Source organism: Mesoplodon bidens (assembly GCF_964165515.1).
Source record: "Mesoplodon bidens genome assembly, chromosome: 1".
NCBI lineage: Eukaryota > Metazoa > Chordata > Mammalia > Artiodactyla > Ziphiidae > Mesoplodon > Mesoplodon bidens.
In genome coordinates, this window is record NC_138176.1 from 198398322 (window position 1) to 198411745 (window position 13424).

The following is a 13424-nucleotide window of genomic DNA, read 5'->3' on the forward strand; positions in this document are numbered from 1 at the left end:
AAAGGTTAGGTATCACATTACAAATAAAGAAAAGGCTCAGAGAGGCTAAGTAACCTGTCCAAGGTGACACAGCTAGAGAATGATGTGGATTTCTACTAACTTCTGCCTTTTCCACACTGCCTCCCATCATGGAGAAGACAAGATTCCTGCTTTCACAGAGATTCCAATCGAATGCCTCTAGATATGATTCACTGTGTATCTTCCACATCAACCAACACCATGATTTGCACAATGAAAATACTCAATAAATGTCTGTTGGAAAAAATGAAGGAATGAACGCCAGTTCCTACTGAAATCTGTCTAATGCAGATAGCTAATTACTAAAAGACCTCTAATCAGGCCAGATCTCCATGTTTTCCTGATCCAGTATCTTGTAAAAAGCTCAGAGTGTTAAAATCAAAATCAAAGAATCTTAGAATTACAGAAACGTCATAACGCTGAAGTTACCAGAGACTATACAGGCAAAAGTGAGTTTATTTCAGAAAAGTTACCCTAGAGCCAGAGTTCTCAAACTTTTTTATTTCAGAACCTTTTGGCACTCTTAAAAGTATTGAAGCCCCCCAAAATCCTCCTTTATGTGGGTTATTTATCATATAGAAATTAAAACTGAACAATATTGAATAGTTACATATTAACTCATTTAAAAATAACACTGATACACCAATTACATATTAACATAACATATTTTTACAAGAAATTGCTGTATCTCTAAAAAAATAATAAGAGAAATGGAATTGTTCTTGCAAGTTAAAATGGTGTTAACAGAAAAAACAGCAATGAGTTGAGCTCCTGATTCAAACAATTGTATAAGCAGTTTTCCTCAAGAAAACCACTGGACTGTGGGAAGCAATAGAAGTGTTTTATATACACTTTCCACTTGCTCACCCAAAATATTAAAAAGATGTACACTTACAGGTAGAGACTTAAGAACATTAACAGTTTTTAATTGCTTCATCAAGGACTTTCTTAAGCGCATCAGGCATTCATTCCACGTGTCTTTTCACAGGGGTCCATTGGCCATGAAAGGAGAACAACTCTTGGTAGAGTCTGGTGCCAGCTTCGATTCATCCCAAGGCACCAACAGATTCACCCATGATTGCAAATTTTGTAAATATTGTAAAAAAAAAAAAAAAGCAAAAACTCTGAGTTTTGTGACCTCACAGACCCCCCTGAGAGGGCCACAGAAAAGCCATCACCCCAAACATTCCCATTCAATATGACCACAATCAGTAACAAATGTGAAAAGTCCCATTTATCTTTAGTTATCTGTGTCTATAAACATTTTGAATATGGTTGGGAAGAGCCTGGCACTAATAGAATGCTTATGGACCAGCTCTCCCTTAAACCTCTCTGAGTCTACTTCCTTGGGCAAAACAAACCATGAATCTTTTGAAAATAATTACATACAAAAAATATATATATTGAGTCAGATAAATAGTTGCTTGCCCTCTCATTGTTGATATGGCAATACTGTTGGTTTGCTTTTTCCACTGTTTCCTTATTTACCTCCTGGCAGATTTATCTAGATTCAATGCTTAGACCTCCTGTTTTTCTGGAAAACAGCAGTCAAGGATGGTTTCAAACTGTCTGTGTTTCCATGGCATAGGATCAGTGGCGAAGCCAATCCCAAAAGCTAGCTCAAACAGTGCATTAAACAATCTTTGAGTCTCAAAAGATTATTTATGGAATCACACAGGCTTCCTCTAATCCCTGATCTCTCCAGCCCAGCTATGGATACAAGATTTAGGATTGATGTGTACTGACCATGCATTAATCAATTTCAGCACAACCTAAAAATTCCATGGCAAGGGTTGAAATAAGCAAAAATGACCTGTAATTGAGGAAAATAGACTGTGCTTTGATTAACAATTACATTAGAATTGACCCAGAAATGCTCAGTTGGTTGTCACTTGGCAATATGAAGTTTATGAATATAATGTATTTGACCAGACATTTCTCCTTTGATTCCGACAGATACAAGAGCAAAGACCTATGTCAACCAGCCCACATTTTACACAAATGAGGCTTTAGCATAATCCATGCCAGAAAGCTCTGAGAATAAATGCTAGACAGTAGGTGGAAAGGATACATAAAATTCTAAAGGCTTTGAAGTTGGAAGCAGACGTCTGAGCAACTCTGTGCTTCTTCCCAGGAAGGAGATGCTTTGAGACACAGAGAACCCTTAACAGGAAGTGGGCCAGGATCCAGAGAAATACCTTCCTGCTGTAGAGGCCACGTGGCCAGTAAGCTACACCTCTGTCACGGACTAGGGTTGGTGTGGCAGCTCTTTATCTTCAAAGTTGCATCCTTGAAAAATCAAATAAATAGCTTAAATTCTGTGGAGTGAGAATATGTGGTCTCTAAGACGTCTCCACCAGAGAAAAGATGTCGAAGCCCAAAAGACAGACTGACAAAGGTCAGGGCCTTTGTATTTACTTTCTCCATCCTGTCATGTTCTTGTAGAGAATTTTTAGCACAGAAGTACATTCCGTGTAAGGACCATAAAAAGTGAAACTATTTGCCTTTTGAAATAGTGCTGGTTTCCTAATCTCCACGAGGTTTTGAGATGGCCTAACTCCTTAGTGGGAGGGATGATCTAACAGGTCTATTTCTGCAGGAGGAGACTTTACCAACTTCCTAGATGGAACTGGGTGTGTGAATCAACAAAGGGGCCATCTTTTCTGGGAAAGAATCACACTGAGAAATGAGAGAACAATAGTTCCCAGGCCTGGAGATGACATTGTGTCAGATTCAAGACACAAAATCTGAAATGATGCCTGAGGCCCACAGATTGGGTGGGAATTCTCTAGCTAGAACACAGAAATCCCTCAGTCCAAGTTTGTTGAATTTAATTGAACCCTGTAAGCAGTATCCTGTATGCTTATAATTCCTAGTTTTGTTTATAAAGTAAAATGAAAAGTACTAACATATGCTTATAGGAAAAATAGAACAGATGGTTGTAAAGCAAATTATTTAAATACAACACCTATGAAGCCAAACAAAGCCTTTCATATAATGTTAAAGAGTCCAAAAGCACTAATGTGGTATTTGTCGCATTAAGACTCCAATTCCAATCCTGGGGAAACTTCTTGGCTGCTGCCTTGCAGACCTATACTCTCCAGAATAGAAGCCCCTCTAATCTCCACCTCCCACCCCCCATTTCCGGCATCTTAAAGCTACAGACTGGCTGGACCCTGCCTCTCTCTAATTGTTAAAAGTAGGAGCAATTTTTAAAAGATGGAAATGACAAGTCACAGGAAAATGCATGTAGTCAACTGCATTTACAGAATGTAATTAAAAAACACATACACAGATATCCACTTATTATGTGTGTAAAATAATTTTTAAGTTGGCTGAAAAGGTGTATACTAATCTCATGACAGTGACCAGCTCAGGGAGAAAGTGCAGGAAGGAACATGAAGAGATGGTCGAAGGGAGCTTAACTGACTTTAATGTATTTCTATCTCTAAAGGAAATTCTTAAAGCAAATACGCACAGGAAGTTGACAGGACAATTCTGGAAGTTGGAAACATGATATTTGTTAGGTTCATTGCTGTTCTTTGGTATGTTTTATATGTCTTGATGAGGAGACCTCACGGAACAGAATCTGAGAATAAAATCCCAGCTAGCTTCTCAAATTCTGTCAGCTGAGGACCCTGCAGTTAACAAACACAGAAGAAGGTATTGTCTGCAATTCCCCCATCTATGCAAAAAATACCCTTCACCCCAACTTGACCGGGATGGTAAGTCCATGGAAACTGCCTTCCACGCCCTCATGGTTTCCTACAGCACCAAAGGCTACCATGGGCAGCTCTATGCTGTAGAAAATTCAAAGACAGTCTTACATGGTCCCTACCACTAAAGGCTTGCAGTATTCAGAAATTCAGGAAATCATAGCTATATATACATATATATACTTACAGTAAATTCAGATTCTTACAAACAGGGTGGTTCTAGACAATAACGGTGCTGATCTATTGACTACTTGCTCTCCGTCCATCAGTGTCTTAGTCCCTTGAGTGGTTACCACAAATTTATAAACAACAAATATGTATTTCTCACAGTTCGGGAGGCTGAAAGTCTGAGATCAGGGTGCCAGCGTGTTCGGGTTCTGGTGAGGGCCCTCTTCGGGGCTGCACACTGCCGACTCCTCACTGGGTCTCCCGTGGCAGGAGGGACTGGGGGGCCCAGTTGGGCTTCTCTCCTAAAATCACCAATCTTATTCATGGGGCTCTGTCCTCAGCACCTCCTCAACTACCAAAGGCGCCACCTCCTAACACTAACACCTTGGGGGTTCAGAATCACACAGAATTTGGAGAGGAACAAACATTCAGCCCTTGACAGCCAGATACCAGGACAAGTACTTCATGTGCAATAATTCGTGGTATTCTCAGAACAAATCTCCAAGAGAAGTAAAATCATTTTCGTTTTCATATAATAAAGAAATTAAAGCTCTGAGACATTATAAACTTGTCCAAGGTTACAGAGCTGTCTATTACAGAAGTTGAGATTCGAACCCAAGTCTGTTTTCTATAAATGCTATTCTATGCCATTTCTCTATGAATTTAGTGAACTGAAAACTTGTAGAATTTTTTTTTTCATCTTTATTGGAGTATAGTTGCTTTACAATGTAGTGTTAGTTTCTTTAAACAACTCCCAAGTCACCTCTCTGTTGGTCCCTCTCTATGGAAATACCCTTCAATTTCCCATCAAATAAACAAAAAATATAAATACAGGGAGAACTTTATTAAATAGAAAAAACATTAAATATTTTCCATTCAGTTGATTTTTCATTTTCTAAACATCTCATTATCTGCCTTTAACAAAACTTTACTTCTTTACTGCAAGTACGCTTTTATTTCTTTCACTTTTAACACTTTTTTTCCCACATCTTTATTGGAGTATACTTGCATTACAATTTTGTATTCGTTTCTGCAGTATAAGAAAGTGAATCAGCTATACATATACATATATCCCCATATCCCCTCCCTCTTGCTTCTCCCTCCCACCCTCCCGATCCCACCCCTCTAGGTGGTCACAAAGCACAAAGCTGATCTCCCTGCGCTATACAACAGCTTCCCACTAGCTATCCACTTTGCATTTGGTTCATTTGGCACTTTGGATTTAATATTTTGATATAACTAGGTAAGTTTTCTTTGATCAAAAAAAAACAATGCCCTGAGTAACTGTGACATTTTCAGACACACTGCTGCTAATTGAAAGGTTACAAAGTTGAATAAGGCAGGGACTTGCCCTTGAGAAATTCATAGCTTATTAAAGAAGACAGACTAGTCAAAAATAATTAAAACTTAATAGGCTAAAATCTAATTGTAAGTTTGAAAATATTACACGGGAGTAGAAAAAAATGAAATGGTTTGGGAATAACTTATAATTTAATAAGTAAAAATAATGATAAAATATTTTACTTAATTCTTATATCGATATTTACCTCTACTATTATTTCTGGATGATCAATTTCTTAACTAATATGAAATGCTCACTGAACACCTCTTGTGTAACAGGCGTTATCCTAAATCCTTTATGTGTATAGAAGTACTGAATCCTCAAATAGCCCTCTATAAAAACAATATTATTATTCCTATTTTCAGATGAGGAAACCAAGGCAAAGAGAGGTTAAGTAGCTTCTCAATGTTCAAAAATTAGTTATTAGCAGTTGGAATTCAAACTTAGCAGGCTGGTTCCAGAATCTCAGTTTCTAACTGTTATACAGACTATATCTGAGGTCAAAAAGCAAGTTTTATACCCCTTAATCTTCTTCTGTTATTTTATTTAATCTTTTGAAAGGAATTTGACCAAATCTTGGAAACTCAAATGCTCTCTAGAATACTACCCTTTGTCATCCTAATGGGGGAGAATTTTTATCCACTCAGTTCAGATACCCACGCTTCAAGAATAAAAGGTTACTTGTGCCTCTATCATATTTAACAGACCCAGTAAAATGCCATAGCCTTTGGGAATGTCGATTTGTTAACTGGGTGAAACAGAAAGAATGTTGTGTACAGAAAATTAACAACTGCGTTCTGTATTCCCTTGCCCTTGCTGTAGCATCAGAGCAAGTGATTTCAGTTTGCTTCAGGCATAACTTTTCTAAGACTGCTCACAAAATCCACCGAGTATAATCCAACATATTCCCAAACACCATTTAAATAAGGCATATATTTGACTTTAAAATAAAAATTTCAGTGTAATTGATGAGAAGCATTATTGTATAAAAAACAACTATTTATTATGGTATTCATGAAAAATGGCCTAAGCTTGTTCATTTATTCATTTATTTGCTCAGTAAACATTTTCAAGAAACATCTCTCTATAAACATTGTATGATGCTAAATATAAGAGGCAAAAAATAAATAAAATAAGATCTTACAAAAAATGTAAAATATCTCTGGAGTAAAATCTATTAGAAAAGTCAAAAGAGGACTTCCCTGGTGGTGCAGTAGTTAAGAATCCACCTGCCAATGCAGGGGACACTGGTTCGAGCCCTGGTCCGGGAAGATCCCACATGCCGTGGTGCAACTAAACCCACATGCCACAACTACTGAGCCTGCGCTCTAGAGCCCATGAGCCACAACTACTGAGCTCGCATGCCACAACTACTGAAGCCCGTGCACCTAGAGCCCGTGCTCTGCAACAAGAGAAGCCACTGCAATGAGAATCCCACGCACTGCAACGTACAGTAGCCCCTGTTCACCACAACTAGAGGGAAGGCCTGTGCACAGCAACGAAGACCCAACGCGGCCAAAAATAAATAAATTTTTTTAAAAGTCAAAAGAAAAACAACAAAGTAAGAAAAATTATTTGAGACATTTAGGGTTGGATAATGGCTAACTTTCATCACATAAAAATGTTTTTATAAATCAATAAGAAAAAAGTTATGGAATGCAATAAAAACATTAATGATTTGAACAAGCAATTCACAGGAAAAAAAACACAAATAATAAATGTATGAAAATATGTTATCCTCAACCTCACTTGTAATGAAGGACCTGGAAATATATACAAGACCCCATTATCCTCCATAAAATCAGCAAAAACATTTATTAGTTTTCCACTTCCCAAAGTTGGTAAGAGAGAGGGAAGCAGACAGTCTAGCACATTACTGGTAGAATTGTGAAACACTGCAACATCTAGAGAAAATTAGCCTTTGTCTGTGACTTTGGGACAAATAAATGCTGGATGAGTCAAAAATGTAAATCCATTCTCACAGATGCCACCCTTGTATATATAGTTTGATCTACTTTTGTAAACAGTGACCAAATGAACTCTTAACAGTCAAACTAACTTCTGACTTTTCGATTCAGTGCTTTAACCAGAGCCAAAACTGGGAACTCCAATCTTGGTGTCTTATCTTGGATGGTTCCAGGTTAAAGTCTTGCAAATGTCTTATCCTCATGAATTATGGGGGATGAGAAAGACTCCTCCCTCTATTGCACCCTTAAGAGATTATAATATACTATAATATACTATAAACATAACTTTTATATGCACTGGGAGACCTAAAAATTTGTGTGATTCACTTTATTGTGATATTGGCTTTGTTGTAGTGGTCTGACACCAAACCCAAAATCTCTCTGAGGTATGCCTGTATTTAGGATGCACTAAGTATCATAGGAACATTGCCAATCCCATGTTCTTTCTTATGGTTTCCCCAACCTCTTTATCATTCCCAGCCTATGATCCCACTCGAACTTTCTCCTTCACTATTTTATGGCAAAAGTTCCTTCTTCTTTTGACTGCATAACAGTAAGAACTTATATTATTTTCGGCCAGCCATCCTTACATTGATCTATATTTTTGCTTTATACAGTATAGTCTCCTAACTAAGTAATGTTTTAAAAACCAAACTTGGCGTGCAGCAGTGGGGATAACCATCTCATACTACTTCGCTGCCCCTGCGGTGGTTTTCTATGGTTTAATGCACAGCAGATGTCGCACAAATATATCTTCATTGGTTGAACGATGGTTGGAGCTTCCCTTAACAGAAAGCAGAATGATAAAGACAGATGGTAGGTTGAGATTTAGCTGAAGGTTCCAAAATTAAAACAAATGTCACCAGAGACAACTTCTAACAGGGTTTGCCATCTAATCATTATAGGTTAGCTCTTCTGTTCATCAGCTGCAAACCTCAAGGTCTATCCCTTCTCGTAGACTTCACCACGAAGTTCATGAATCTCCTCTCCCTCCCCCACCGCCTACCATAGTCATCATCCCCAGGACCTTCAACATCTATACTGACCATTCCCCATAGGGAATACCCTTACCTACTTCACCCTAGTAACCTTCTTCCATTCTCCACTGTATTGCTACTACATGTTATCACACCAACATCTTCCATTAAACTAAGAATAACTTGGTAGTTGTTATGTAATAATAGTTAGAAATATGAAAAATACAGTTAGCCAAACTTGCTAAAATCTCTATTTGGGAACTTACTAGCTAAGTAACACCAAACAAGAGAGGTAACTCTTGAGAAACAGTTCTCTATGGCATTTCTGCACACCTCATATCAAGTTTTCTTCTGCACTATCTCTTCAAGGATGTCAGTATAGCAAACAGCCTTGGAAGATACAAAGTGTGTCTCCCTCTGGGGTGGAAGACTGATTTGTTTCCTGACCAGGATAATAAAGATAATGTCTCCTTCTGGGGCAAATGTTGGGCAGTTGTGTCAGCAGCCTCTTATAAGACTGGAGGTTTCCTCAAAAGGTACAAAACCCCACTGGGTGTAGCGTTCAGTGGGGCGACTCCACATCGCCCCAGTGGGACCTGAGGGCAGAGGAACGTGAGTGATGAAGTCATTTGTCGCTGACCCGGGAGGCTTTTGTCTTCTGCTAGCATCTATGGCTGGTTAACTTGTTAACTTTCAAGCAGGGTAAGACCTCAGACCCTTCACAGTTCTTGACAGGAACTTCTTTATGCCTTAGTTTCCCTACCTGTACAATGGAGAGAGGGTACTTACCTCAGAGAGATAGTGTGCTAATTAAATGGAATAATGAGGGTATACATATACGGAGCCCAGCCTGAGTCTCGCCGCTGCCCTTTTCATCAATATTCGGTGACTCCTTGCCAAACCAAGTGGCCTGCTCTCGACTCAGTTCCCACTGGTGGCTCTGAGGCACAGACACCAGAGATCATCTCTTCTTCTCGAAGTTCCTAAACCCTAACCTGCACTAAACTGGTTTTCTTCCTACGTTTTTGTAGGAAGGTAGTCCTAAATTGCCACAAATATACTACTTAACAATACAAAAACAGAAAACCAGTTTTTCTAAGGTGGAAGAAGGGGAAGGCAGGAATTGGAATGAGGGGGTAGGGAGAGTCATGAGATCTACATCACACGGAGGTAAGAGTTATTAAAAAACCTATAAAACATCAAGTCACTCAGTTATGTAGATGGCCAATATTTATTATTCTCCAATGTCTAATCTTAATGACATATTTACAAAGAATTACTGGGAAAAAACAGGGGAAATGGTGGCTGTAAGGTATGTGGCCAAGTGACCATTGAAACAGTGTGGAATAATAGAAAAAAGACACTTTTACTGTCAACAGATCCCAGGATTCCAAGCCCCAGATTTTAGTAGTTGTGAGAACTTGGGTGAGTTACTTAACCTCAAAAAACTTTGGTTTACTTACCTCCCAAGTGGGGTAAGACTCTCTATCTTGAAGACCTGTTGATGGGTTATCTCAGTAAATTGTATCTATGATGGGTATGACTATTCCATGAGTAAAATACTGAAGAATTACTTATTCAGAAATTAATATGAGGGCCAAGGGACATTTCTGAATATTTCCCAAAAGGATATAACATCTCGTGATGTGGTACCAGGCTTGCCAAATACAACCTTATAGAACACCGGGCTTGCCAAATACAGCTTTATAGAACTTAAACTCTGGCTTATAAAAACCCAAGGTACAGAAAACTCCTTAGTGGCAGACTTCTGTAACTCTGCATCAGTCTCAGATAACCACTTACTTGATTGAACTTACCTGTAACAAAAAATCAAAGAGAGCCATCTTGGACCATTCGTGGTGATGTATTTCAGTGCAGCCCCATTCAGGTTTGGGTACGCGGCCATTCTGCCAGCACTTCTGTTTCAGCAACTGCTGATAAGTTCCCCAGGTGAGCTTAACAGAAGAGTGGGTCTCATTACTCGTTGGAGATAAAGATGAGTCCCAGAGAATGAAAGGACATGGGCGGCCATCTATAGAATCCAAAAACACAAAAAAACACACTTTTAGAATGTTACTGACTCAGTGTGTATTCTTGGATGTCATTCAGTCTTTCACAGTTTCACACTCTCATCTGTCACATGTGAAAGTTTGATTAGATGACATTTATGATCACTTTCCCTTCTGAATATTTACTATTTTTATACCTCAGTGATGCTTCCTGATAGGAGTCTTATCAGATGGAAAGTTATTGTTAGACAAGGAAAGAGAAGATTTTTTTTAAACAAGATACTTTATAGATGTGGCAGTAACAGGCCACTAACCACCAATAACAACGTCCTCTGGTTAATGTGGTTTTATTCCACATCTAAAAGCAGCCACCATGAAAAAGGAAAGAATCCAGACATTTATAATTATCTATTCAGTGTCTGAGTGGAGTGGCTCTCTATTTGTTATAACAACTGTCTGATTTTCTGAGGCCATATTATGATGTCAGGAAGAAAAAGAATTTTTAGAAGTTGCAAATTTAAAAGTGAAATTGTATGTTTCACACCAGTCACTATAATGTCCAAAGAAAGAAAAAGGAAGCAAGAGGGGTTTTTTGGTTTTTGTGTTTTTTTTCTGATAGAAACAACAGCACTCCTGGTAATGGGTCATTTATTCACATAAAACCTCACAAAGTGTATTTAAGCAAATGTCATTTCTTCAACTTCCTGTGCATAGAATATTTTTCAAAAAAATCTGTCATTCGAATGTTTTTGTCTCATTCTTGATAGTTTAGAAATTTCATTGGTAAACTGTACATTAAATGACACTGTAAGCTTAAAGCCAAAGCATCCCTCTCAAGCTCCATGTCTGTCAAATAAAGTCACTGAAAGATGATGAAGAGCAGCTTTTCTTGTAACTTAAAACTCAGAATGATCTCTTGGGAAAAAAAAAAAAACCCACTAAGTCACAAAGGTCTGAAAAATCCCATTTAACTCATTCTTAACAGGCCTGGGCATTCGAATCCTCTGAAACTATGGCTGGAATGTCAAGACACATCACAGGGATTTTTAAAGCTCTTTCAAATGACCTGAGAGGTTCTCAATCTATAACTGTTTTTTGTTAAAGACTTTTATTTTCCCACCTTGCTTATTTGTCTTCATGTAGAGCTCTAATCTCTGGTCTTTAATGCAAGGACAGTCACTCCTCTAACTACTCCTCAACGTGGTGTTACAATGACCTTAATAATATTAATAACATTCACTTACTCATTCTAATCACCTACATTCCAGTTTTGTTCAAAAGAAAAATCTTCCTCCTTTTAGCCTTGCAATTTAGGCCAGGGCCAGTAGCAAGTCCTTTAGATTGTGGAAAATAGGCCACAGTCACTGATGTACAGTTGAAAGAAAAATAGATAAAGAAACATGAGCCATATATAAAGAACTTAATTGTTATCTCTCTCCTTTTTATTTCCTTTTACTGTACGAAATGATTTGGGGCTGCTGGGACCCAATTATCTTCTTAGGTATTAGATAAATATAATGTTAAATGTATATGCTCCAAATACTATGCCAATTTTAAAAAAATAATAAATTCTAGGTAAAAACAGGCCATCATATAGTGGGAGACACACATAAACCAGTGTAACCAAATAAATGTAAGAGACACAACACAGCTTTCAAAGATATGGGCACTTCAGACTTCTAACTGTCAACACCAAGAGGCTCTATCACTCAGTGTCTTTGGAACAAACTGATACACAGCTAGCACTTTGCATTCTCAGGGCTGGGAAGTATTCAAAGGGAGCTGAAAAATACTGAAATGCAACAACACAAATCAATACACAAGACAGACAAAGTGCCAGTTTCCTCAGTTCACAAGGCCCTCAGAGAAATGAGGAAATTATGCACATAAACAATTGAAACAGTTAACTTCTGTGCTGTTTTTCCTTCCCTTTAGAAACATTTGTTTCATATTTTAAAAGTAATTAAGAGTAAATCTACTCATTTTAGGAAATGTGGAATAACATTAAAATGTATAGCTAAAAGATGACATGATACTACATATAGGAAACACTAAAGTCTCCACCAAAAAAACTACTGGAACTAATAAATGAATTCAGTAAAGTTGCAGGATATAAGATTAATATACAGATATCTGTTGCTTTTCCATACACTGAAAATGAACTCTCAGAAAGAGAAATTAAGGAAACAATCACATTTACAATCATATAAAAAAGAATAAAATATCTAGGAATAAACTTAAAAAAGGAGGTAAAAGACCTATTTGCTGAAAACTATAAAACATTGATGAAGGAATTTGGAAATTATACAAAGAAATGGAAAGACATACCATGCTCTTGGATTGGAAGAATTAATATTGTTAAAATGGCCATACTACCCAAAGTCATCTACAGATTTAATGCAATCTCTATCAAAATACCCATGACACTTTTCACCAAACTAGAACAAATAATCCTAAAATTCATATGAAACCATGAAAGACCCCAAATTGCCAAAGCAATCCTGAGAAAAAAAGAAGGGAGCTGAAGGAATCATGCCCCCTGAGTTCAGACAATACTGCAAAGCTACAGTGATCAAAACAGCATGGTACTGGCACAAAAACAGACACATATATCAATGGAACAGAATAGAGAGCCCAGAAATAAACCCACACACCTTTGGTCAATTAATCTACAGCAAAGGAGGCAAGAAAATACAATGGAGAAAAGACAGTCTCTTCAATAACTGGTGCTGGGAAAACTAGACAGCTACATGTAAAAGAATGAGATTAGACATTTCCTTACGTCATGTACAAAAGTAAACTCAAAATGCATTAAAGACCTAAATGTAAGACCTGAAACCATAAAACTCCTAGAAAAGAACACAGGCAGAACACTCTTTGACATAAATTGTAGCAATATGTTAAAAATCTGTCTTCTAAGGCAAAAGAAATAAAAGCAAAAATAAACAAATGGGACCTAATTAAACGTAAAAGTTTTACACAGCAAAGGAAACCATAAACTAAATGGAAAGACAACCTACTACATGGGAGGAAATACTTGCCAATTATATGTTTGACAAGGGGTAAATATCCAACATATATAAATAGCTCATACAACTCAATATCAAAAAAAACAAAGATCCCTTAAAAAATGGGCAGAAGACCTGAATAGACATTTTTCCAAAGAAGACTTACACACAGCCAACAGGTCATGAAGAGATGTTCAACCTTGCTAATTTTCAGAGAAA

At 37.5% G+C, this 13424-nt stretch overlaps 1 protein-coding gene across 2 annotated transcripts in view; it reads right to left on the bottom strand.

Moving 5' to 3' along the window:
• The window catches only part of GASK1B (golgi associated kinase 1B), a 41582-nt gene that overhangs the window by 13084 nt on the left and 15074 nt on the right, over window positions 1-13424 (bottom strand). For both annotated transcript variants that reach the window (XM_081224515.1, XM_081224516.1), the window contains exon 3: window positions 10006-10220. In XM_081224515.1, coding sequence (XP_081080641.1) covers window positions 10006-10220 — 215 coding nt within the window. The remainder of the gene's footprint in view (window positions 1-10005; window positions 10221-13424) is intronic.